At 43.2% G+C, this 25,962-nt stretch overlaps 5 protein-coding genes across 13 annotated transcripts in view; 2 read left to right on the forward strand and 3 right to left on the reverse strand.

The window, feature by feature from the left end:
• The window catches only part of LOC135499005 (transcription factor 12-like), a 90,192-nt gene extending 87,034 nt beyond the window's left edge, over window positions 1-3,158 (reverse strand). For all 8 annotated transcript variants that reach the window (XM_064789604.1, XM_064789608.1, XM_064789607.1 and 5 more), the window contains exon 1: window positions 2,985-3,158. In XM_064789604.1, the coding sequence (XP_064645674.1) occupies window positions 2,985-3,043 (59 nt within the window). In that variant the 5' untranslated portion in view covers window positions 3,044-3,158. The remainder of the gene's footprint in view (window positions 1-2,984) is intronic.
• Window positions 3,159-3,586: 428 nt separating this feature from the next.
• Window positions 3,587-9,659, forward strand: LOC135499007 (RING finger protein B-like). Of its 2 annotated transcripts, none has more exons than XM_064789612.1 (10): window positions 3,587-3,638; window positions 5,348-5,521; window positions 5,646-5,826; window positions 6,115-6,634; window positions 6,772-6,897; window positions 7,047-7,234; window positions 7,461-7,657; window positions 7,902-8,048; window positions 8,775-8,872; window positions 9,125-9,659. In XM_064789612.1, exons 2-10 carry the CDS (start codon window positions 5,376-5,378, stop codon window positions 9,400-9,402), a joined length of 1,881 nt encoding a protein of 626 aa, XP_064645682.1. In that variant the 5' UTR covers window positions 3,587-3,638; window positions 5,348-5,375; the 3' UTR covers window positions 9,403-9,659. The 2 variants fall into 2 exon arrangements, with proteins under 2 accessions (XP_064645682.1, XP_064645680.1); XM_064789610.1 differs by lacking the exon at window positions 3,587-3,638 and adding an exon at window positions 4,702-4,851.
• An 898-nt stretch (window positions 9,660-10,557) lies between these two features.
• On the reverse strand, window positions 10,558-13,407 carry LOC135499008 (uncharacterized). The gene is made up of 4 exons (XM_064789613.1): window positions 13,213-13,407; window positions 11,556-11,771; window positions 11,129-11,227; window positions 10,558-10,719 (listed from the first exon to the last, which is right to left on the reverse strand). The coding sequence occupies exons 1-4, from the start codon at window positions 13,288-13,290 to the stop codon at window positions 10,636-10,638; spliced, it is 477 nt and encodes a 158-aa protein (XP_064645683.1). The 5' UTR covers window positions 13,291-13,407; the 3' UTR covers window positions 10,558-10,635.
• A 1,499-nt stretch (window positions 13,408-14,906) lies between these two features.
• On the forward strand, window positions 14,907-18,067 carry LOC135498827 (uncharacterized). The gene is made up of 4 exons (XM_064789297.1): window positions 14,907-15,222; window positions 15,782-15,949; window positions 16,557-16,685; window positions 17,051-18,067. The coding sequence occupies exons 1-4, from the start codon at window positions 15,136-15,138 to the stop codon at window positions 17,138-17,140; spliced, it is 474 nt and encodes a 157-aa protein (XP_064645367.1). The 5' UTR covers window positions 14,907-15,135; the 3' UTR covers window positions 17,141-18,067.
• LOC135498826 (uncharacterized) lies at window positions 17,770-25,535 on the reverse strand. The gene is made up of 12 exons (XM_064789296.1): window positions 25,406-25,535; window positions 24,853-24,971; window positions 24,564-24,764; window positions 23,539-23,720; window positions 23,067-23,226; window positions 22,805-22,928; window positions 22,309-22,442; window positions 22,017-22,205; window positions 21,009-21,187; window positions 20,671-20,805; window positions 20,324-20,506; window positions 17,770-20,125 (listed from the first exon to the last, which is right to left on the reverse strand). The coding sequence occupies exons 1-12, from the start codon at window positions 25,411-25,413 to the stop codon at window positions 19,859-19,861; spliced, it is 1,881 nt and encodes a 626-aa protein (XP_064645366.1). The 5' UTR covers window positions 25,414-25,535; the 3' UTR covers window positions 17,770-19,858.
• Between the last annotated feature and the right edge of the window lie 427 nt (window positions 25,536-25,962).

The raw sequence follows: 25,962 nt of genomic DNA on the forward strand, positions 1-25,962 counted from the left end.
ACTCACTATTTCATGATATTTTTAAGTAATTAACTCATTAGCAATATTTTGTTGGCAGTAAATTAACAAAGAAAAGATCGGTGTTATAGCTGATTGGTTTATAATCTTGTCCCCAGGGGGCCATTACTCCATAGTGTCAACTCTCCAGGGGTTGGGTAGCGCTTTACATTATCAATTGGTTGCTACTGTCAAAGTAGGAACATTTCACGACACTACAATGTTGATGTTCATGTTTGCCAAAATATTCATTCATTCATGACCTCTCGTCATCTCATTTCCATGAATCCACATGATAGAGGCTTGACACGACACTCTGCCACTGCAACTACGGGAGTGCCCGACTGCTCAGTCCAACAATTTCAAAGTTCAAAAAGACATCGCCAAAGTTAGAGAGCTGAAACCAAGCCATGAGGTGACTTGATAAAATTGGACATTTGGTGATCCCGAAAAAAGGCAATATTTTGCCGCTGAGAGGCTCTGTCCTCGAGCCTTAAACAAAAGTGACAAGTCCTGTAAGGAATGCAGACTTTATCCACAACAATGTCCCCGCTGAAAATCCCCACTAAAGATGAAAGCTCTGGCAACAGTAAATAATCACTCCGCATTATTCATCAATGATAGAAATACGAGTTAACAATATCATTGTTTCCATCCGCATCTAAAATGACAAAGGGCTAATATCGTGTCCCCGTGGGTTGGCGGTTGTCCTTATCGAATTACCGCAATAAGCTCATACAGTAATTTAAATGTCTTAATTGTTGGCGGAAACGCAAACTTTTAGGGGAAATTTGAACCGCTGGGAGCCATTTATGAAATGTACATACGTCAAAGCATTTAGTTTACAGAAAGAGCATTTTGAACAGAGGGAATTACTTATCGACTTGTCCTTTAAAATCATGTTAATTTTTTGATATGGCCATCTTGTACAGAAGTGGTGACTGAATAGTAGCGGCATAAATCAGGTGTTTCGTATTATTCAATTAGTGCCGTTTTGTGTGTTGAGGGGTGGTGAATCACCTCGACAGTTGCCAGGGAGTTCAATACCCAATACAGACCATCTTGCTTGTGACCTTTGACAAGCCACTCAACCATGATTGCGTCCTTTGAAGAAGACGTGAAACAAACAGCATGAACAAGAAGACGCCAGGGACGAAGCTACATTTCTATTCTATGCAGTGTCTGAGACAAGCTGTCTTGTCCGGGGGCAAGGTATAAAAGTAAAATTGTGATGCACCTCCCATGTTCATCCTAGGCGACATGTCCTTGGGAAGGGCGCTTACAGTGTACAAGCATTTAGCAAGTTAGAGGGCAGGTCTGGCTTGACTAAATGTAAACATGATTTTTGGAAGTTGATTTTTCATGCAGTGGGGAGTCTTGCGAAGTTGGGTGAACTAGGAATGAAACTTGTGTCTCCTTAGAATACAATCTAAATATAAATACTTGACTTGTATCGTATCACAGACGCAGATCGGTTACTTACTTGGTAAAGGACTATGAAAAAGATTATGCGCTTGAATTTCCAGGTATTATGTTGATTTACCTCTGATCAACCCATTCATGCTCCAACCTGCGATGATAATCACTGCGACATCTTACAATTTTTTAGGGTCAAGGGGGCCTTTTCAGGAGCCTTCTATTAAGAGAATCATGGCAACTTACATTCAAGTTCTTACCAAAATCTCACCTTCTCATTCTTGTTCTAAACAAACAACGGTGCATGTAACAAAGGCAACAGGACAGGACAGAACACTACATATGACTGTGGGGGTGTCAGATTTATCATGAATTGTGGTCCCCCACAGCTTGAAAACTTCATGGAAACCCCTCTATTGAAACACCTACGAGGTTGTCACAGAGAAAGACCTTTTCGCATATTTATTGGTGGTCACTGTGGACCTGTCATCAATATCTAACCGAGAGATTCCTGGATCTTTGACCCTCATCACAGCTCTTCACCAACTTTAGTATTTTGCTGGTGTATTCGGGTTTCATTGCCCATGCATGCCCAACACAGGGACATGCCTTACTGCCAAGTGAGGCCAACTTCCCGCCGAGCCCTTGGTCTAACTGCTGGAAAAGGACGTTCCTTATTCAGGGGTTCCACCACCCATGCTCAACACATGAATGCCGCCAACAGGATATACCTTACCTCCAAGTAACGCCAGGCCTAACAAGCCACTTCAACAAGTTATTCAATTTGAATGCAAACAATCAGCTTTTTCAGAATTGTAATGCCCGTAGGTGTAAATTTTCATTGTGATACGAAAGACATCGGAATTAGACGGACATGTTGGGTCAATGTGGAGAAAGGGTTGGAATGATCCGTTTATCTATCGGCAGCGACTACATGTTTTTCGAAATATCCATTGTAACAACTTGGGTTTGAGGCTTACAGTCCTGTTCAGAAGAAATTTCCCATTCTGCATGCAGGATTTTAAATGACATGCGTTAAAGGGAAAAAGAACAATAATGTGAAGTCGAGCGAGCCCCAAAGTTCCGCAGGACCAGAGCCTGCAGAGGCAGAGAGACGACAACAGTCTGATCAACGGGTGGTGATGAATTCACAAAGCACCACAATATTGATATTGCATCTCTCATAAATTCCCTGCAAAGAAACCCTATACACAGTACAATGGTGCACACAAAACATGTAAAATGTACAGAATGCATACAATGTACACGCATAGTGTATCCTGTGTACTTCGAATATGACCTTTGAACTTTGATCTACCTGGGAGCCTGTGTCAATCAGTTGGGCCAATTTCATCCGCTGTATACACGAAATCCAGGGGTTGATCGCGCAATCAGACGCAATGTATAGTCAGTACGAGGCGTAATTGGAAAGCCACAATTATTGCACGGTTGGAAAATACTTGGTTTGAAAGTAAACCGCGTCTAAAAACTTGGCACGGACACAAAAGGTGCGATTTTGTAGACAACATGGCGTCGGGACGAGGGTCCCGATTCGCGCACAGTGAACTTACCTCCCAAAGTCGCGGCCGCAATTCTCTGGGGGCCCGTACTGGCGATCCGAATTAAGCATATCTTTCCAAAGAAAAGCACCTACTAGACCTTCTCCAGAAGTTTGGTAAAAATCCGAATAAGATTTACGCGTAAACTTGGTGATATTTCACAGTAAGAATCCACATATTCCTTTCTTTGTGAATAGACTATTTACGTCCTGAGATTAGAATTCATCCGCGCAGTGGGATTTTCAAATTTTACTTTACAAAATTGTTTATTGCATGATTGATTGCACAACAAAAGCTTTCAATCATTTTCCATTCTACTGCTATACAAAGATAAAGTGCTTAATGACAGTAGACATGGCTTGACGTGGATAAAACAATCTAATGGGGAACTATAATGTCGGTGCGGACGCAGCGAGCACTTGCTGAATAAATCGGTGTACTGTTTTGATTGAATGACAGCTGATTAATTGATTGACGTATTACTCAGTTACGCGACCAATCAGGTCCAACGTTTCAAATTAGAGGCGTGACCGTCGCGTGCCGATATGATCAAATATTCTTTTGATCTCAATATTTCTGTTTAAAGGGACTCTATAGGTCCTTCATTCACTTTCCTAATATTTCCTAAGTCACGATTGTTGTCAGAATTCACTATGATTGGAAAGGGTATGTGAGAAACATCATTGGCATGGATGTTAGTTCGTTAGATCAACACGAGACGGCGTGGTACTGGAATAGAAAACTTAAAGGGAAGTCTCAACAAGTCTCAGATTAAGTTAAACAAAGTAGCCAATAGGATTTTACGATGGTGAGCATGGTAAACTCTGAATTCACCATGGTGAGAATGGTTAACTCCGATTTTACTATGGTGAACGTGAGTGTAACAGATAAAGCTTGGAAAGATAGCCTGATATGCCTTGGGGAGCCACGGTGAGCACCAGGAATAGCTGGTCCCGAAGGAACGTATAGTTATCTTCAATCCCAGCGATTCCAATACTTGGAGTACTACTAGTGACGCGTAGTGAGAAATTCTGGAACTGACGTTACTTTGTGTTGCAACAAAATAATTAAAAACTGACTCTGGTAATCCACATTATTTTTTCATATAAAATAGATGCGACACACATCTACATTTCAGTTAGGTAAAACTGGTTTACTTATTAATGATTAAGAAACGTGAAAAAGCTTAATGGTATTTGCAACATTTTAGACGAGTCCATTTATTTGTATGGGTGCTAACACGCGTCATACTTAGTCCAGGTAACCTCGACCCTATCCACCGTGCAGAAGAGGGTTGAGGAGGCCTCGTTAATACCCGAGGCGAGCCGTGCATACAGTGGATGGACTGTTAATACCGATTGCGCTGGTATTCTTTGGCTCGAGGTAGCTCATCCTTGTGAAAAACACGTGACTAAACACCGGAAGCCGACGCCCTCTAATCGAGCTCATGACGAGTGAAATATCATCAAGTACCAGTCTCTGTAATGAGTGAATCGAGGAGACTGGTGAAAGAGGCTAAGAGGGACTCAGCGCCACCTCGCGGGGCCTTTGGCATTTGGCTACTGTGTTTTTGGCAATCATCAAAATTCAGTAATACACTAATTGGATTAATTAAATAATTGGTGTGAAACAAAAACCTGCGAAAACTGCTATTGGGGATAAAAAAATTTTAGAAATATTCTACTCTTCCTACCCGTACGAAAGTAGACTGACCCAAGGAAGACACCGCGGGTATTACCCGCCAAAAATAACAATTCATTGAAAAACAATAATAATCCATCTTTCAACCCGATTATTCACGTTTATGATTTCCTGAAATGGATGGCATACGTTTGTTTGCATTGTTAGGTGTTCAAAGAACGCCGAAACAATTAGATCGGTAGGTGTCATTGTCATCAAGAAGTAAAAATAGGCCAAAAAATCATGAACTTCCCCTTGTCACAGAGCTTGCTTGCGTCCTTGGGACAGTCACTTCACTTAAAACGTAGTTTTTTCATTGATACATCGTACATATGTCGTACAGTGTGGAGTTGTGTGTGGTTTCCCGCCTGTTGCTGCAGACTGATCGTCCTTCAATTTAGTTTATACCATTGGTAGGCTAATGATTGGAAGTAGCATCCCCAAAAAGTCGTCCTTGTCCTTAATAATAATAGAGAGGTGTCCTGATTAGAGAGGTGTCCTGATTAGAGAGGTTAAATTGAATGGAAGCAACCAATTCAGGCAATTAAGGACCAAAACTAGCATCATCAAAAGAGTCGGTGTCCTCAATAGAGAGGTGTCCGCAAAGGGAGGTTCCATTGTATTTGTAGTTAAGTTAGGCCTAGTTGTGAGTCTAGTAATCAACCATTCATTGTGTTCACATTTTTAATTATCAGGGCTGAGAACAGTTTCCACTATGAGATCATGTGTCCAGTGCCGCTGCCCAAATGTCTCGTGGTCTTCACCCAAGGAAACTGGGCTCAATACACGGAGGAGACAGTCATTGATATTAGCTTTGTGGAGGGGGCAACCACATTGAAGAGATTGGGCAGGCTGTCTTCAAACAATAGGTAAGTGGTCGGTAATTCAAGTGCCTCATGTGGTTTGGGCCTTTGGATGGGGTGATGTGGTGTCATGCTCTGTGGGCAGGCTCTGTGTTTGCCCAGTTTGACCGCTATTATTTCCCTATTTCAGGTGTTTCCATTGGGAGAAAGACACCGAGACTGATGAAGCTATACAGACCGGGACAAATCGCCTCAAGTTACAAATGGAGCTAAAGGGGGAGCTGCTATCAAGGAAGAAATGTAAAACGGCCTCGACAACAGATATCAATGAGAATGAAAATACGCAGAAGAATTTAGAGGCTGCTTCTCCGGTAACTATAAATGGTTGCTGATAATCTTATTCCCAGCGAAAGACAGCGCGTTTAATTAGACTGAGTTGTCTTGTTAGTTTTTCTGGATGTGGTCGTTGTTCCTGAGGTGGGAGGGGCATTGCAGGGTTTGTGGATACATTTGTGCAACATGAGTCCCATTTACCCAGTAAATATGATATAATTATGAAACATCTGACTAGTAACATTCAAGTTTCGTTTCAGTCTTGAACAGGATGAAATTATTCATAGAACAGAGGAGTTAATACGAAGTATATTTTATCTTTCAAGAAAAATGTGCAATCAAAACTGACCAAGGAAGAGAAGAAGAGAAAGTCTATAAAGATGGACACATCGCCATCAACAGACGTTACCATGACAACGGGAGATAAAAAACGTAAATCCCTCAAATCAGATACGCCATCCCCAAAGCTTACGTCCGAACACAAACGCAAAATGTCTAAATCTGAACAGTCGTCGTTGGAAAATGCAGATGAGAAAAAGCGGAAAACTTCACGATCTGAAATGTCGCCACCGGAATTGACACCACAGAAGCGTAAGATGACACGGTCAAGATCGACTCGGACGATTCAGGATATCTGGCAGGGTTCGTCCCCGGATGGGTCCGATATGGTGGACGGGTGTATTGAGAAGCCGGTCACTGCAGGTTTATTCGACGGGAAGGAAAACGTGCCTCTGCCAAGTTTTGGCGGGAATTCAAGTACGCCAAGTATGGGTTTAGTGAAGATGGAGGTTGAGTCGTTAAATGAGATGATTCGTGGGACTGTTCATCCGATCAATTATAAACGAGGTAAGTTTTTTGATCTTACCACAATGTACTTCGGTTGTGACTTTGTCCTTAAAAGGTAGATTTGGGCTGATCAAACTTATGATATAACTTGACGACTCCCTCTCAGTAAATCTCATTCAGATGTGTTTTCTTTCCAGGATCTCATCCAACCCATCGCTGGGGGCACTCGCTCACTCTCATCCATGATAACCAGGCGTTACTGATTGGTGGACAGGGGGACAAACAGCAAATGTGCAAAGACGCCGTCTGGTTATTTGATACCGGTATGTTGAAGTTTAATATTTGATATATCTACAGTTTAAGTGTTTAGTACTCTTGTGAAGACTAGGGGAAGGGCTTTGTGAGGAGAGCAAGGCTGGGCAGAAAGTACTGGAACTTGTATATTGTCTTTACCAATCGCGACCACTTTCAGATTCTAAGAAATGGACGTCAGACACGCCTGCCTCGGAAGGCCAAAGACCCGAGCTTCGTATGGGACACTCGGCCACTTATGATCCAACTGTCCGATGTGTCTATATCTATGGTGGCTCGAAAAACAAGAAGTGGTTCAATGACGTTCACATGCTGGATCTCGATGAGTGGAAATGGCAACTTGTAAAGGTATGTATTGGATTCAAAACTGATGTCGTCTGATGCACCTTTTCTTGTCAGTTTTAGTCTGTTTTTGGTCTGCAAATGGAGACGTTGGTCTCCGGTCAGCGCGTCGGGGTTTGATGGCTTATACAATGGAGTGGATTAACTTTGGTGTCCTGTTCAGTGTGGGCTACTTGCTAATGTAGCTAAAAAGTATAATGATATGTTTTCGTTTTCTCATCACTGACTTCAGGCTTCAGGTAAAGCTCCGACCCGTGCCTACCACAGCTCCACTCTATTCCGCCACGAGATGTGGGTATTCGGTGGTATCTACCCGCGGCCGGACCCCCAACCTGATGCTTCCAGCGCCGAGATCAACATCTTTAGCCCTCTGGAGGAAAGTTGGTACACACCTATTGTGAATGGGACGAAACCTGCCCCAAGATCTGGGTGAGTGGATTTGTCCAGAACATGTTTGGATGATAACTGTATATGAAAGTGCTGTCCTTATCAGGGTTATTTCCTCATATCCTGGAAGGATTTCCTCTGATTACCAACTGAGCGGAGGCCTGACCACTCTCTTCATCTCTCCAACAGTCTCATAGCGAGCTGAGCGGAGGCCTAAACCACTCTCTGCATCTCTTAGCAAGCTTACATTTCAGCAGCCTTTTCACCATTGCGATCATCTTTTCAGTCATTCGGCGACGGTGATCGGTGACCAGCTGGTGATATTCGGTGGGTGGGACTTCCCTCTGTGTTTCAATGACCTGTACATCCTAGATATGAGCATCGTCGAATGGACGAAACCAGATTGCAATGGAACTCCTCCGTCACCGAGAAGGTAACTCAATCGTTTCCATATCTTCATACCTGAGCCTTCACTGCATGGTGTGTGTGCACATCATTATGATTAGGCACCCCATTAGGACGTGTATGCCTAGACTGCTTGTGACGTTTTCCCTAGTTCCATGTTCACTTGTGGCCTCATGACAAGCCACACAAAAAATAAGCCTATGGTTGCCTAGGACATGGATATGCAGCTTCAAGTCCCAATGATTCCATAGTCGTCCTTGTTGGGTTTCACAATGTACACTGTTTCAATATCCTGAGACGGCCCTGGTATGGGCTGACTATTAGGATATAAGGGATAACTTTGCCTAGTAGAGGATAGATGGCAGAACAGTCTGCTTCATTAATAACCTGTAGGTCCCTTCGTTTGAAGATTTCTTATGCTAGTACCTGTTAAATATTCACCACGTCAGAGTCATGATAACAATTTCTAGTTTTTTTCTGCTACAAAGGAATTAGGTAAGTCTGTTGTACCAAGTGGGATGGGTTGTTGTAGATATATCTTGTTTCGTTGTCCATTGACAAGTTTTAGTCAGACGGTGGTTCTGGAATGCTTGGTAGTCAAGTTCAAGAAGATGCCTAAACGAAATTCAACATCTACTTCATATTTACAAAGAAAAGTGCTGAGGGTTGAAGTCTGCACTACAACTATTGAATGCTTCGTCAGAAAATCTCATCCGTTTTCAAATTCCAAACTCGTTGCTTATTTCTCTTTCAGTTGGCACTCAGCGACGCAGCTGACCGGTGACCGCATCCTCTTCCACGCTGGGTACAGCGGCGATATCGCTCTAGGTGACACATCCATGTTCAGACTGGGTAGGTGTTGGCGCTCTCTGTCAGCGTCCGGAGATGACGACGCTACAGATGACTCGTCCAAATCATTGTTTCTTTGTTCAATACATTGTAAGGCCAACATTACTCTTCTGCTCGAGTGACTGTCTATCAGGAACAAAATCTATTGTAGATGTTTTGGTGCAGACTCTGTGTTTTTGCACTGAAAGAGTTATACATCCATAACTGTGATCTTTTGGTTTTGATGACGCCTGACATTGTCGCCTTTCGTTGCAGATACTAAGACATGGTTCACTATCATCTGTGATCAACCGATGTCTCCTCGCACCGGCCACACCGCACTCTGTCTGCCGTACAAACATGAAAACAAAAAGAAAGACAACGTCATCGTATTCGGAGGTGGTGACAACGAGGGCGGTTACTATGGCAACCTTGTCGAACTCTGTATCTCATTTGACGAGAACATTTCCAGTCCCAAACAATTGGATGTGACGATGACTTCGTTGAATGCCTCAGTGACTGCTGCTAACACGTCTCTGGTTTCGGTGAAATAGTCTGGCGTGTGAAATGTCTGACTTCCCTCAACCACTGTGAACTAATGCCTCACAAACATACCCTGCTATACAGACAGGAAGATCAGTTCAATGGTTACGTTCTTTGTTGTTTAGGTGAACAACTCACTTTCGTTGCTGCCAGTGTATAGCTTATATGAAAACCTGTCTTGAGTGATATTTAGATGCCCTGCGTATCAAAGAATACGATCATTGGACTCTTCCTTGGGTGTATAGATGGTATGCCTGAGCACAGTGTTAACTCCTGGTGTGATGAAAGAGCCATTGACAGCCAGCGCCACACAGTGGTGGCCGCAGTTACGCCAGTAGGCTTCGAGAATAAACCAGGTGGATAGAAATCTCAGTTTGGAGAGGTGTAATCACCGACGTAGTATTTCGTGGCGTCTGCAGGCAGCATATTCTGGAGTCAAACATAACACTGGTGAACAAATAGTTTATGTGTAATAGATATTTAATGTTTCCACTTGGTGAAAGACTCTACTCACAACTCAATGCCTGTGTGATAACAGTACATTCCCACTCTGTGCAAAGTTGGTCATTGAAATGTTTCCAAGTTGGTGATCAGACTCGGGATCACTCATGAACTTTTTATTCTGAATACACTGTTTTTCACCAGGCCTACATTTCCTTAAATAAATTAATTCTACCAGTAAATAATATGTATCAAATGCATTTATGTAAAAACTGCCAGTAGCTACCCGAGACTGAGGGGTCCATCACGAAAAACTCTTCTTGTAAACTTTTGAAAGTTAGATGAAATGAAAATTGGTGTGTTGTTTTTTAAAATAGAATTTGGCCAACTTGTGAAGGTAAGGTACCCCTCAGTTGTGAGGTAAGTTACATGCAGTGTGGCATTGAACACCACCATGCCAAGCTAAATAATATAAGTTGTCTGTAATTTTCGTCGTAATTAAATGCTAGCTAATTATGAACCAGAACAGATCCTGTGGTCTCGCAATCAATTAGCCTGTTACAAATTTTCTAAAATGATGCTTTGGAAATGACGGTAATAACTTATTTTGTTATGTGTCAAAGGGGTTGTATTGGCAATATTGCTCCAACATTAGATTGATTTGTCCATCTCTGACAGAAGATGAAATCGTAGGAGACTCGAGGGTCTGACAGCCAATTGATTGTGGTACCGCAGGATACACATGTATAACAATAAATAGTTTATATAAAACAAGAAATATTGCACTTGTGTGATTTGATTGGCTAGCCGACCCGACGTCCGCACAACTCCAAGGAAGCGAAGACCAGGCTGAGGAGGTAGCAGATGAAGTTGATGACACAGAAAACCTGAAATGAGGAACAACAAATGAGCAGACGGCTCTTAATTGAACAATGAGTACCTCTTTGTTGAGCAGACATTTCTCTGTTGAGCAGGCGACTCTGTTGAACAGAACAAATGAGCAGACGACACCTAACTAAACAATGAGTACCTCTTTGTTGAGCAGACATTTCTCTGTTGAGCAGGTGACTCTGTTGACCAGATGAGTATTGGTTGAGCAGATGAATGAATGCTGAGCAGATAACTCTTCATTGAGCGGAGGACTGTTGATTCGACTCATTGTTAAGTCAATGACTTGGCTTATCACATTTCATTGAGCAGATGACTCTGTTGAGAAGACTCCTCTTTGTTGAGTCGATGACTGTTCAAGCATCGACCAAGCTGCAACTTGACCAAGTTCCAGCAGTCGTCACTTACCGCTAATGCTATCATGTAGTCGTACCTCCCCGCCCACACGCACGCCATTATAAAGGCTACGAAATAAAACAAGACTGCGAGGGCGTTATGGACGGCATCCTAAAACAAAAAAACATGCAATTTAAAGCTGACCTGAACAAGAATTGTCAAAAAGACTGGACTGTGAGTTAGGAACGGAGGGGGAAGCAGCAGCTGCTGTAGTCCAAGCTGCCCCATATCATTGTCGGGACTTTACAATCAGTCCTGAACCAGTTTTACCAAACAAGAACAGAGAGAGTAGCTGGCCTATCAGTTAAAAATCTCAATGGCTTAAATCTGAACTGTCTAATCTCGGTCCCAAATCTTGAGCCAGATTTGTCTGGAGTTCAGATCAGAAACAAGAGAGAAACTGAACTGGAGGAAAGAAAAACCTTAAAGCTGAACTTACAATAATGGTCCACACTCTTTTCCCGCCACATTTTACCGGAGCGCGGAACAGGAAGAGCAAGAAGAGAATTAGCGTTAATAGGAAGAAGATGATAGTCGTTGCTAGGATGAAATCGTGACTGGAGGCGCACGCTTCGCGGTCCTCGTATGAGTAGCGACGTCTGTAGGAGCAGGCCCAACGGATGGCTGTTAGGGTCAGGGCAACGATGTTGAAAATCTGAAAAAGAGAATGGAAATCCATCCATTTAGTTCCGAACCCTTACGAAAAGGTAAAATATGAGTTTCCTATTGTCTGATTGTATGGTGAAGGACTAAAGGAATATGGTTCTCCTCACACTGACGTCAGAGAGCAAACTGCCCGGCGCATAACAGAGTACCCCCCCCCCCCCCAGACAATGTCTGAGATTGGACAATCTCCTAATGAAAGGAAAGCAGGGGATGGGATTAAACTTCACATCACAAGGCCACTGACACACCCTGTCGCACCCTGTCGCATCCTGTCGCACCCTGAAACACAATTCTGCATTATACACTCGGAAAACGTAGGCCTACTTCCCTTGCATTGGAAGGGCGGCTAAGGTGGCATCACTTTTATAGAGACACAGGCTAGGAGCCCCTTTAACTGGGGTGTTCGAACCTGGTGCCTCCTGAGACGCATCATCGACATTGCTCCGCTTCCAGACAACGCGCGGAGGCAATACCGCTGGAAGTTTAGTATTCCCGAGACGGTCCCCACCGGAACTGTTTATCCCCAGGGTTGGAAGTTTCTACAGCAGCAAGAAAAAGAAATCTAATAACGCATTCACCTGTACCTTGCATGTGGCAGGTAGAAGCTGGATAGAATGTGCCCGGTACAATCCTACAGTAACTTTATTATGAGCGCGTTCCGGGGATATTATGGGAAACTATAGTTTCGGGAAACTCAAGTTTCTCAAACAGGTGTAGAAGCTAGAAATGTCCTTGGATAGAAAGTCTGAAAACAAATGATTAAACGATAGGAATTTTAATCAATGAGCTATTGTCCTATGGAACCAGTTACCATTCTCCGTCAGAATACAACAGGGGCAGATATCTTTTTTGCAGGGGACATTTGCTACTTCTACACCGGCCTCCGGGGGCAGAACAAACAAAGTTCGCAGCTGATAAACCATGAATAAATTATTGTAATGTACAATTCCTAATTACAAGGCATGTCTTACGCGGGGGGGGGGGGGCTATATCCACTTTCACGCCGGCTTGTCTCGTCGTACGGGAGAAGGGCAGGTACAAGCAGGGGCTGATGTTTGCTTCAGCGGCCCTGCAGACAACCCTTTGTGTCCAGGGCCGGTGAAGCAAACATCAGCCCCTGATTTAATTCCTCAGGTTGTGTTCTCCCCATAATAGGGAGTTTTCGCAAAGTCCCCGAAACGTCCACGTCAACGACTATCCATGTGAGATTCCACGTTGGCGTTTTGGGGATTTATTTGAGGCAAAGACGCTAAAATGTCCCCAGGAAAAAGTGTCCTTCCCTATTGCACGGTAGCTGGATAAAGGTCGGGTTTTATCAAGACCGGTGACCTTCAATAATCCAAGGTTCAAAGCGCATGATAGAATCATTTTTACCTGCGCCCCCCCCCCCCCCCTTATTTGAGGCAAAGTCATGACATAACCCAACTTACCGTCTCAAAGATCTTCAAAACTCCATTCGGGAGCATAAAACCCGTATCCACGGTTACCGTATCTTCGCCTCTTCCCATTTTTAAGATTAAAAGTCGTCCAAAACTGCGGAAAAGCAAAAATTTCCAATTTATCTGATCTTCTCAGATCTACCTTTTTGAATCCACGCCCTGAGTTGAGCACAATGCTGGCCTTGAGAGGATATATGCTAGCTAGCTAAATGTATATGCTACAAGCCTTGCTACAAGAGTAGGCGAGTCTAAGTGAGGAAGGCGTATGTTGCGGGGAAGTCTCAGTTGCGGCTAGAAACAGGTAAAAACAAGATAGCGCTACAGATCTTAACACCTTCAGCGCCGAACCACGTAGATCTCCGTGGCCCAAATCCCCCCTCTTTGAGCTGGTGATCGGAGTCTCATGGACTTCATGAAAGAACTACGCCATCGCCATCTTCAGGGCAAGGTAGGAACTGAAGAGAACAAACGGTCTTTTCAGTTCCTACCGTGTCCTGAAGATGGCGATGGCGTAGTTCAGAACTAGAACTACGCCATCGCCATCTTCAGGACACGTTAGGAACTGAAAAGACCGTTTGTTCTCTTCAGTTCCTACCTTGCCCTGAAGATGGCGATGGCGTAGTTCTTTCATGAAGTCCATGAGACTCCGATTACCAGCTCAAAGGGGGGGGGGGGATTTGAGCTACGTAGATCTACCTGGTTCGGCGCTGAAGGTGTTAAAGGGAGACTATAGACAAGAGCCTATCGCATCTTCCCCTTAGTTTTGGATCCAAGCTCTGGACATTTAGGATTTTGGTGGCCAAATTTGGATTGGAGTCTTAAAGTTGTTCCCCTTCGCTCTATACTGAAACGCATTGTAACGTGGCAATTCATTTTCCCGCCAAAATATCGAAGCGTGTCCGGAAAGCGTATACCTTAGCGTAAAAGATTATGAATCTGAGCCTCCCTAATAATTGTCACTTGCTGCAGAGGGACAGGAGTGTGGACCCCAGGGGAAGTGAACCTTGATGTTCTTCTTCACGTCTTTCACTGACGCACTCGGAATTTATCCAAGAATTTACGGACCTAATTAAAATGCCCAATTCAGTTGAAAATGGCTTTCATACAGACTTATCGTCTGCTCAGCCTCGTTCCCAAAATCGAAATCACATACAGTCCGCCAACACTCCGCCACACTGAAATGACAATACGAATGGCTCCTTGGAACGACTTTGCTTTCACATACGTTCATTCAATGAATGATAGAATTTCTTATTGATATCACATTTTATCACATTTCTGCAACTCGACAAAAGGATAGTTTGAACTCGTCGTGGCGTGAGTGACCGCATGGTGTGCTGTGTCGTCGGCAGGCCACACATTCTCAGTTTTATGTTTCTGAATGGCCTTTCCGCAGAACAAAAATTGCATCTCGTGCGAAAGAAGTCCAAAAACTTGAAAGTGGAGGTGGGGTTGCCCTTGGTCACATCCTGCAGACATTCAGCTGTAAACTCGGTCATGAGACGTTGCGACATGCTGTGTACATCACCTCTGGGTAGGACATCACGAGAAGACCATCAACAAAACCTTCCCCAGCTTGTCCTAACGTACACCCATCTCAATTCAAGCTATTGAGGCCGCTCAACCAATCAGTCTCTTTATAAGGTGACAGTCCTTGGTAACCAATAAATATTGATTGAGGCCATAAATCTTCGATACCTTCGAGTCATTACAAGACACAAGCCAAGGTAGAAAGTTGCAAACTTTCGACCTTTTCGAGAAAGGCCAAATTTGACATCCATAAGGCAGATAAATCCCAAACCGGAGTTAACCAGTTGCGAGATTACATTAGTCCCCAAAAAAGAGTTCGAGTTTGAAGCCGGAAGAATCCGAAGTTTCTTATCCTTATCTGAACTCGACTTTTCAGAAGATAAAATGGCGCGAGGAGACGGAACAGGGAAGGGAGTTAATGTCGATAAAGGCTTCTTGCTGCCCAATGGAGTCCTGAAAATCATTGAAGTGGTGAGTTAACTGATTGTTATAAATAAGGACAAGTAACCTTTGGTAAAAATCCGACCTCTAAGGGTACTTTAACACTTGAGGACGATTTTAATTTTCAGATCGTCGACATCATCATCATCATCATCATGATCATCATCATCATCATCATGATACCAGCGTAATGTAGTGTTAATAATCGGGAAGCAATTAGCCGCATCATCCTTTAAAAGTATGTGAAAGGACCAGTTAGTTTATTGACCACATAATTTGATATAATGTTCAAATTTGTTTCAACCGCATGGCTGTAGCACAGATGCTATACATCCGTGGCTGTAGATAGTTTTTAAAAAAGCTTCATCCCTGCAACAGGGTGAACGTTCATGGAGAACACGGGTTTGATCTACGCACCACCTATCAGCACAATCATGAACTATTGTGGATGAGAAATGCCCGTTGTCGTGCGCGTCGACAACGCTGTGGACAAACTTTTAAAGGACGATGCGGCTAATTGCATCCCGAATATCAAACAGAGTTACCCAAGTTACCCAAGTTATCATTTTATGGTTTTATGTATTTTCAGGTTATCAACATCGCCGTAATGGCATGCATCGGCACCGTGTGGGGCGGCGACCTCCAATTCGTCATGGCCATCGCCGTCATCTACTTCTTATGGACGCTGCTGATGTTCTTTTGTTTTCTCTTCTGCGTCCCAGACATGATTGGCGGGAAAAAACCGTGGAACATTGCTGTGAGTAAACAATGCCTTCAATCTCCAAGCCTCGTCATTGGTTATGGTTGTCAAGTGACAAACTCCCACAATAAATTCACTGACTCTGCCCGCCCAGATTGGCTTCAGAGCGTACATTTTGCTACGGAGCAAATATGGCTTGACCTCTCATTGGAGACAGCATGAAGTGTCCGAAGACAGGGATTACGCACCTTTAATCGCTGATGTATTGAGGCAATGTTTGTCAAAATCCTGGCTCCAAAGAACCATAAATTAATCTGTCGCCATTCAATGCATTTGGACACTTTCCAGCAGGGGAGATTCAGGACTGTTACACTGGAAGCATATCGTTAGCCTAATAGCATAATTGCCTAAGTCATATTTTGGCCAAAATGTGAAAATTTTATGTCTATGTCACTTTTCTGTGTTATTCAAGCATTGTTTACTTATTTAATGGTTTTAAAAATGTTGAAACATCTGTTACAAGTTTTTGTTAAAGTTCGAATAAAAATTTCCTAAGCGTTGTCTAAAAAAATGGTTCTTTAATTTTTCTCTAAACCTTCAAAATCATGAGTTAGGCAATTATGCTATGAGGCTAACGATATCAAACTCTGCTCTGTTTTTTCAGGATCTTGTCCACGATGTTTTGGCAGTGTTTGGTTATTTCGTCTGCTTCATCATCGGCTGTGTGTGGGCAGGAAACGCGAGATATCATGTATTTTGGTATTTTTTCTCTAGCAACCTGATTGCCCTTGCAGTAAGTTTATTATGTGCCTTCTTCTCCCTAGGCCATTATAATTACACTCCGGACGGAGTGGACCGACCTCGTCCCTCAGCATCAGGAAACATATGACAACAACATAGATAGCAGGTTTTTATGCCTAATCAGATTCGGCGTTTTTTTCTCCTACCTGATATATCTACAGTCCTAAACTACACAGCAAAGGCGACCAACTCATTACTATAAGTCGTCCTGAAATAACCCCCCCCCCCCCCCCCCTCCCCCTCATCGCATTGCCTATAACCTAAAGTAAAGTCATTTCCCAAACCGCCCTGATTATTCAGGTAGATGTTGATCACGTGTCTTTTAAAGACAGTTGAACACGTGACTTTTCATTTCAGATATTTACTTTCTTGAACCTTGTGGCATATATCATCAGCTTAGTGTTCTGCGTGTTGGAGATGCAGGGGAAGCCGGTTGGTGGAAAGTAAACACGTGACCGACGTAACCAAGGCAACATTGGATACCTCAGACACTAGCTAGAAAACATTTTAAAGTGCGATTTTTACATAGCTTACAATATAAGGTAAAGAGGCTAATAAGGATAACCAGTGCTTCGAATGAGATCTTATGTATATACCTGTTTACGTGACCGGCTGGAGGCAGTAGGGTGCAGCATCATAAACCCTTTCCGCTGAGATACTTTTTTTCGTGAGATCGTTTTTTGGCGGGAGATACTTTAAATCACAGTTGCTGTAACTTGTGTTTCAGCATGGCCGGCTGAAATCGCACATTCGATAAATTTGTAGTATATTTTCCTATGTTCTTTCATTCAAAATATGTGAATTTCATGTTGTTCTGATAGTCCTTTAAAGTTCGGTAGCCTTTTTTGGGGGGTTGTCAAAATTTGACAACACTTGACTTCATTGCCAAGATTCTCGCAAGCTGCTGCTTCTGCCCAGCTCAGACAACTGGGCCTACAAATTTGAAGAAAATCACCATCTCGCTGTGAAAGACCCGCTCAGTGGTGGCGCGATGGACTTGGATGCAGGCGGTCCGAGTTCGACTCCCATGTGAACTCGAAGCACCTCTTCTTATTTTCTTCGTTTTCTTGAGGCGCTGGGCCAATCTGGAGGATAATTCGAATCGGCTGCTGGAAGGTCGTTTTCTGCTTTCAAAGCTTGAAATGTATGGCTTCGTGATGATTCCATCACGTCACTGTCAGCGGTACGGCACATATTAAAGGGTAGTCAGTACGATAGCTGTCTCATTATTAACATCTGTCAGGGGTAGTATAGGCTGACAGTCTGCGCGGTCAACCAAATAGCAAGCAACTCTCGATACATCTAAGGCCTAGGTCTCTATTCCATAAATCCATGATTTAACAATATGATGGTACATGTACCTTGATTCCAAGAGGACTGTCTGCGTTATTACTTTGTATATGTATGTATACGGTATCTTTTATACTCGTTATCTTTGGAAAAATTCAGTGAATAAAACGTTTTACCGCAAAACATCTTAAATTTCATTCAGTGCAATCTCAAATTCTCGAGGCTCACGATCCACCGCCGGTGTCATGTGGTCCCAAGTTTTTGTAAATGACTTGTGATAGATCAGCCGAAACTCTCTATTTTATCTTCCCCGTTGCCTTCGAGTTCAATCAAGGCTCGTATCTCAGAACATTACTGTGCTTAACGCAACAATAAACGTCGACGCCATTAAAATAATGTGTACTATAGAGAAGGAGCGAACGACTGACTATGATATTCGAGGATGTTCCAAGATCGGCTTGTTGTATCGAAGCGAACTATGTTCAGAGATTCCTTTAATGAATTATATATGTACATTAAGTAGAGGCCGGCAATTGAACTATCAAATGCCATTCATTGAAATGAATAAAGATGAATCATTGTGGACCTTGTTCAAAGCCAACTCGTGAGCTTCTTTGTGAACCAGCACACATTGACCCACTCCGCCCGGCGACCGGTAAACATGTCACAACAACGTGTGACATCGATAATCATACCGTTTGGTCATTTCAGTGCCTACCTTGCCCTGAAGATGGCGATGGCGTAGTTCTTTCGTGAAGTCATTTAAAGTTCTGAACTACGCCATCGCCATCTTCAGGACACGGTAGGAACTGAAAAGACCGTTTGTTCTCTTCAGTTCCTACCTTGCCCTGAAGATGGCGATGGCGTAGTTCTTCAATGAAGTCCATGAGACTCCGATAACCAGCTCAAAGAGGGGGGATTTGGGCCACGTAGATCAAGGTGGTTCGGCGCTGAAGGTGTTAATGGAATTACCAGACCTTGGAAATAGGCCCCACGGCTCTTTGAACCTGCTACCCTTACATTCAAAACGCATTTGGTCTTTCCTTTCTAAGGCATTCATCTGTAGTCAAAGACCTAATGACATCATATGTTCAAATTGAACGGAAAACACCAATTTGGGACCAAGACTAGTGTCCTTAATGAAGATGGTTCATGTGAGATAGCATGCTTTGTGAACGTGCAGACACTGTGACACATCCTTTCTATCGCAAATAAGTAAACTAACTCATCTTGTAAGCTTTAAACATGCAAAGGAAATTCATTGAAATATGAATAGATATTACACACACATGGTTTTTGCTTTGAACTGTTTGGAATCACTTTGTAAATGTGAACAGATTTTCCTGTACCTCTATAGACAGGTACACTTACACAATAGATTGATTATAGATTTAAGAAAGGGGAGACCCAGGAACAGCTGGAGACAGAATCTCAAGAGTGACATGATGGGTCACTCTTGGCAAGAACTGGAGAGGGTCGCCAGGGACAACAGATGATGGAGGAAAGTTTTCAAAGGCCTATGCTCTCAGAGGAGCAAAGGGCTCAAGTAGTTACAGATAGGTTCGAAGTGACATCACGTGATCGCACATGATCGGCCATCAATATTAAACACTGGGTGTCCTGCAGACGAGAGCTTTATAGCCCAGCAAACCCACCAATCACAGCAGACCCCTGACTTCTAGCAACCAATCACTGCCGACCCCCGACTTCTAGCAACCAATCACCGCAGACCCCTGACTTCTAGCAACCAATCACCGCAGACCCCTGACTTCTAGCAACCAATCACAGCAGACCCCTGACTTCTAGCAACCAATCACAGCAGACCCCTGACTTCTAGCAACCAATCACAGCAGACCCCTGACTTCTAGCAACCAATCACCGCAGACCCCTGACTTCTAGCAACCAATTAGTCATGGCAATATAGTTCATGAACTCTGGCAATCGTGTTTTCCTTTCGTACATATCCACATAGAATTTATCAACCCTTTCCTCGACTATTTCTAATAGTTTTGCACTGCTAATGTCGCTCTCTAGTGGTCCACGGCGGATGTTCATGATAAAGTCTCTGTCGTCTCCGCCTGGGCGTACGAATGGGACGTCCCCTCTGAGGAAATATTGGAGGCAATAGAGTTTGTGAAAGATCTGAAATCAATCAAATTAAAGAGGTTGCAAATTCTTATATACACGACACCTTAGTTGACAATCTTTACACCAGGTGGCACTGCATCACAGTAGAATCTTTTCTAAGATAAGAGACAAGATAGAAGTTGAGTTATTCAACCCAATTAAGAACACAACGGGTCAACCTATCCAGCTTGTTGTCTGCAAACCACAACTCACCTGATAGTATAACTTCTTCTCCCGTGGCTGGTCCCGGAATTTCTCAGACTTGATCGTTTTGATGTTGTTCTTGATGAGGCCGAGATATTGTAGAATTGCGTGCTCCGTTAAAAACGCTTTCCTGTCTTCAACCAATTTCTCCCACATTGGACTCGTATATTCCAGATTCTCAGCAAAGAGCAGCTGAAAAATAAACATGGTCACTCAATATTTGGAGGATTGCTGTTACGTTTAGTTGGCCGACTGAGTGCGCACTTAACCATTTTTATAATTGCTGGCAGCATTGGTGAAATTGACAAGTACAGTATATCTCAGAAGCATGATCGTGTCGAGTTGAATCTACTTACCTCCAAAATGACCACACTCCCCTTTAGCACCATCTCAACAAACAGCCTCACTTCATACATGCCGTATTCAAAGCTCTTCTCTGGTCCTCGACTCTCGTACGCTTCATTCAAATACTTGCACGAGGTTGATAGTTTCTGAAAAAGATCATCAAAGGTTTAATATGTTCAAGTAGAGTGGCACAGTGCATTTGACAGAGCAAAGCCATAATTAAAGAGAGTTTTCAGTATGTTATGAGCAGACCACTTGTTACATTTGAGATGTGAGAGTGCCTTATGCTTACAGATACATGCTTTTTGAGCACCGCAAATATTTGACATCATTCAGCAATGAAACGAACCTCTGTTGGTTCTGCATAAACAACAATATAATCGACGTCGCTCTCTGGTGTAGCAAGTCCATAGAGGGCGCTTCCAGCCTTGGCAATCATCACGATTTGAGACGGGTCCATGTCTTTGAGTGGTCCACCAATAAGCCTCATCAGATCTGTTAAGGTTTCTTTCTTTTCACTGGGAATATCTAGATGAAATGAAATGAGACATATATTCCAATCCAAAAATGGAATTACTGAGCCACTCTAATGGCAGCAACTAAGTTGAAGTCATAATGGCAGCAGTGTGTGACATATAGACTGCTCCCAGCAGCAATGGCACAGTGCTTTCTGAAGGTGTCATTAGAGACATGTAATCACTCCAGGGTGACACAATCAGAGAGCTTTCTAATACTTGATGCATTGGCTGATGCACTACAAGAACCTTTCTAATACTTGATGCATTGGCTGATGCACTACAAGAACCTTTCTAATACTTGATGCATTGGCTGATGCACTACAAGAACCTTTCTAATACTTGATGCATTGGCTGATGCACTACAAGAACCTTTCTAATACTTGATGCATTGGCTGATGCACTACAAGAACCTTTCTAATACTTGATGCATTGGCTGATGCACTACAAGAACCTTTCTAATACTTGATGCATTGGTTGATGCACTACAAGAACCTTTCAAATACTTGATGCATTGGCTGATGCACTACAAGAACCTTTCTAATACTTGATGCATTGGCTGATGCACTACAAGAACCTTTCTAATACTTGATGCATTGGTTGATGCACTACAAGAACCTTTCAAATACTTGATGCATTGGCTGATGCACTACAAGAACCTTTCTAATACTTGATGCATTGGTTGATGCACTACAAGAACCTTTCTAATACTTGATGCATTGGTTGATGCACTACAAGAACCTCTATAAGTGATACCCAGGGAGGATATCACAGGGAAGGATTTATGTTCAGTCACCTTTATAGGAGGCTTTTTAAAAATCTTTTTGAAATTGACTGCGTACCAGCGATATGTTGAGGTATTCGTCCGCCATGTCTTGTCTTGGCCATCCATACTCCAAGCTTTGGCTCCAGAGTATTCAGCCCCGTATATTTGAATATCTTGATTCGATCGTCGAGTTCCTTCTTCCAAACCATGACGTGGTCGAACAGCTCCTGCTTGCTGACACATTTCTCTTCAGAATTGCAGCCATCTATGACATAAATGATAAACGTTACAGACCGTCAATCAAAATCAGATACAACAGTTTTATCAGCCCATAATCATGTTTCGTTGGATCAGCTGATAACACTTACCACTTTCCTGATGACTAAATGCATGGCGTAGATATTGCCTGGCAACCTTAGCGTGCGCGGGCAGGGACTCATCATCCACTGGTCCGAGGCTGAGGGGCTGTCCGTTCAGAGCTTGGTGTGCATGGTGGAGAAGCCTATAAAAAGAAACGAAAGCGGTCGGATTCTAAAATCTTGTGGAAATCAGTTGTGAGGGAGGCCCCATCTATAAAATAAGCTTTAATATTATGTCAATTCTCTATGTTTGATTTTGAAATATGGAATTGAGAGCTGAGCACATAGCTAGGACATAATCAGCTCCATAAACAATATTGGCCGATTGTCATGCAAGTAGAAGGAAACCGGAGACCCTGGAGGGAACCTACGCTGTCAAAGAGTGTTGCCCTCACTGTCAAATTAGTGTACCGGGACTGGACTTGAATCAAACCCGGGATCTCAGATGTGACAGGCACTGATGTTTTCACTGTGCCACTCCAACAGCCAGATGTTTGATGTTTACCTGTATGATTGACAGAAGTCATAGAGCGTTGCTCCTTCCTTGTATTTCATGCGTCCCTCTTTCACCTTCTTGCCAACATGTCCCACGGCCTGTCCTCGACATTGCTCGATGAATCCTCGCAATCCTGAAAAGATGTTTTCTATAAGAACAACATAAAGAGTGCTGGCATACCGCGCCAATTGCCCCACATATAATTTGCAGGTGTAGACCATTCTGTTTTCAATCATACCAGGTCAATTCAATCAAATGGGCCTATGCTTACCAGTCAAATGTTCTCCATCCATCAACAACTTGAGTTCATACCAATCTGGATCTGAATGGATGACGGCATTCTCGGGGCAGAAGACGACTTCGCACAGGCGCGACTTGCCCTTCAGTAAGTTGTGGATGAAGTGGAAGAGCTCAATGGCAATGAACCAGCCCTGAAGATATGTTGAAATCACAGGATAGGATGCTTAGCGACAAATGACCGATTTCCAAAAACAAAATCGTTCAGAACTATCCCCCAAAAGGAGAAGAACTTGGAAAAACTTGCAGAATGAACAATCATTTCTGCTTTTGTAAATCCCTGAATGTATTGAACGAGAGGATTAATTACCAGAGCTCTGGCCAAGCACGGAGTCATTACCTAAGTCATAACTAAAGGCACGCACAAACGCCCATCATGCCTTGGAGGAGGAATACTCCTCGCAGAATGACACCTCCAAGTGTAGAGCGAACACTGAATGCGTTACCTTGTCTGTAATGTGGTCTTCGTCTTTCACATGTGGGTGAGTCGGAGAGTAGAACTTGACATCAGGATCCACGTACACAACAATGATGGTGTTGTGTCTTGCCTTTTGTCCAATTTCTTTCTGGGTGTCTGCGTACCAGGGGCAAGTGTGCAACCCACAGAACAAGATCTTTGCTGGAGAAACTGAAAGAGAAGCGAGAAGAATGATTTATTGGTCGTTTCATATTGGTACCAGGACCAAATGTTTGTTTAAGGAATTGAACCCGAGGCGGAGGACCTTGGTTGAGTTACCAAGACACTCGAGGGTGGAGCTAAAATACAGTCCAAACCCGAGCCGACAGGCGAGGGTTTGGACGAAATTTTAGCTCCACCCGAGAGTGTCTTGGTAACTCAACCAAGGTCCGAAGCCGAGGGTTCAATTTCTATTCTAAAATACCTCAAACTTAAAAAGATAGGCCACGAAATAACTTGAATATGTGCGAATTTGGCAAATTCCATCCATCGCCGGCCCGGAGCGCCGGTAGCGCCGTTGTTTACATTATGTTACGGCAGCCCGTATAGGAAGTCCGGATCGGCTCGCTCAAGTGACGCTAAAATCCGCGCAAATGGGCTATTTGGAGCGTTTTTCTCAGCAAATATGTGTAGTGCTCATTAAAAAACTTAGGGTGGTTGATGCTTCCTTGGCTGATTTGTGTTTGAAGCAGTGTTTTGAGAGCCTCAAACTTCTGAAGTGAGCTGTGTGCATGGTTCCACATTTTAGTGCAACCCGAGGGAACTTTGGTAGAGCATCTTGGTTGCGTGTCCAAAACACTCCACTCTCAGAACGAGGCTTATGCATTTTCCATTTAAAAGTTGACTTTACGGTACCAAGGTATTTTAGAATTGAGCATCAAAGGTGAAAGCTGAAGCAAACAAAGAGAGAGACTGCTCCTGTGATGGTGTAGAGTAAATATTTTGCTGAGCCCAAGAGAAAATCACACCAAACTCAGACAGAGAGTGCTCCTGTGATGGAGTAGGCGAACCTACCTTTGAAACAATTTTGAATGTGGCTGAAGATATTGCTTCTGTGATCTTCAAGGTAACTGGGTACAGTCAGCTGTGCCATCCTGTGCAGCTCAGGAAGGAGGTCTTCGTTGAATTGGTTCATTTCATAACCAACATGACTACCCTCAATTTGGCTCTTGATGCTGCGGAGTTGGTCATTGGCTTTTGCAACATCTTTATACACTGGAATTGTGAAAATTCAAATGTTTAGAATAATTTGCTGGTGATAAGGGCAATTTGTGTTTTGATCATATCTGAGGGTGAAACTTACATTTATTGTCATCCGTTGCTGAGTTCTTTGTTCTGATGGTGTGTTGAAGTTTGGCATGCCTCTGTACGACATCAGTGACAAGCTGCAACTGCTGAGCAGCATCTTCTGACAAGTCTTGTCTGGAGGTGGAACAGACAACAGTATATTTTAATGATTTAGGCATGGCATCGGCCTAACACCAATGTCAGCTGACTCTAAAAATGAATATCGAAAATGTTTGAAAATGACTGTGCTGCTGAGTAACCAGACTTTAGGCTGTTTACTCAAAGTGCTGCCTTAGCAAGACCCTGACCATGTCGAAGACCCTGTCCCTCCTAAATAGGTCTTCACAGGCAAAGATAACAGACAATGGCATAAGATTCACTGTCTTGTATTTTAGCCCGAGAAGACCTTACTTTATGATAAACTGCAAGAACATCTGCCTTTGCAATACAGAAATAGTGAGAATGCTAAATGGCTAAAAAGTAAAAGTGGGCGTGGCACTTTTTAAAAGTGACTGTGCTCTAAATTTGACAAATAATCCCAGCAAATCAACAATGACAGCACAATATACCTATCCATTCTAGTAAGTGTGATGAGTTCTACACATCTGTTACTTGTTATAACTCATCCGATGCCTTGATAATGTTTTAATTGAGTTATTTCACCATCACTTTGCAAGAAATTCGACAACTTTTACACTGGCTGTGTAATACGTCATCAATTGATGGGCAGTTCTTGTTGTGGTCGTCGGTGGAAACTAAATGTGATATTGTGACTCCAAGACACCGATGTGAAGACAATCTCGGACCCATTTGGCTATAGTGGGATAGAAAGGTTCTCCTGGTGGTTTCTACGGGTATTCTATTTCTGATGGGAGGCAGCACCTGGGACAAATGGTTACCATCCTCCTATCTCTGAGTGATAACTGTCCAACTGTATGTTTACAGGGACCATCTGGCTATGGCTCATCGATGCCATGAGCGAGGATTCCTTTCATCGAGGGGAGGGTGATGCCAACTTCTCTGAAAAAGTTTGGTCTTTCTTCTGGGATCCTCCCAATGTAACGTTGATGCAAGACATTTGTTTTTTTCAACAGTTGGGGGGAGGGATCTCGTGTGGAATAAAGCT

Source organism: Lineus longissimus, chromosome 14, assembly GCF_910592395.1.
Source record: "Lineus longissimus chromosome 14, tnLinLong1.2, whole genome shotgun sequence".
Classification (NCBI taxonomy): Eukaryota; Metazoa; Nemertea; class Pilidiophora; order Heteronemertea; family Lineidae; genus Lineus; species Lineus longissimus.

What these genes read in the sequence shown, in the direction of transcription:
- LOC135499007 (XM_064789610.1), top strand. Translation starts at nt 4,790, where the DNA reads ATGGATGGCATACGTTTGTTTGCATTGTTAGGTGTTCAAAGAACGCCG. An exon ending in ACGCCGAAACAATTAGATCG is followed by an intron (nt 4,852 to 5,347) that starts GTAGGTGTCATT and finishes TTTAATTATCAG; the next exon opens with GGCTGAGAACAGTTTCCACT. An exon ending in GGAAATGGCAACTTGTAAAG is followed by an intron (nt 7,235 to 7,460) that starts GTATGTATTGGA and finishes CACTGACTTCAG; the next exon opens with GCTTCAGGTAAAGCTCCGAC.
- LOC135499008 (XM_064789613.1), bottom strand. Translation starts at nt 13,290, where the DNA reads ATGGGAAGAGGCGAAGATACGGTAACCGTGGATACGGGTTTTATGCTC. An exon ending in TTTTGAAGATCTTTGAGACG is followed by an intron (nt 11,772 to 13,212) that starts GTAAGTTGGGTT and finishes TCTCTTTTTCAG; the next exon opens with ATTTTCAACATCGTTGCCCT. An exon ending in AAAGAGTGTGGACCATTATT is followed by an intron (nt 11,228 to 11,555) that starts GTAAGTTCAGCT and finishes TTTTTGTTTTAG; the next exon opens with GATGCCGTCCATAACGCCCT.
- LOC135498827 (XM_064789297.1), top strand. Translation starts at nt 15,136, where the DNA reads ATGGCGCGAGGAGACGGAACAGGGAAGGGAGTTAATGTCGATAAAGGC. An exon ending in TCCTGAAAATCATTGAAGTG is followed by an intron (nt 15,223 to 15,781) that starts GTGAGTTAACTG and finishes ATGTATTTTCAG; the next exon opens with GTTATCAACATCGCCGTAAT. An exon ending in GCAACCTGATTGCCCTTGCA is followed by an intron (nt 16,686 to 17,050) that starts GTAAGTTTATTA and finishes TTTTCATTTCAG; the next exon opens with ATATTTACTTTCTTGAACCT.
- LOC135498826 (XM_064789296.1), bottom strand. An exon ending in AATACCTCAACATATCGCTG is followed by an intron (nt 21,188 to 22,016) that starts GTACGCAGTCAA and finishes CATTTCATCTAG; the next exon opens with ATATTCCCAGTGAAAAGAAA. An exon ending in AGAAGAAGTTATACTATCAG is followed by an intron (nt 20,126 to 20,323) that starts GTGAGTTGTGGT and finishes GATTGATTTCAG; the next exon opens with ATCTTTCACAAACTCTATTG.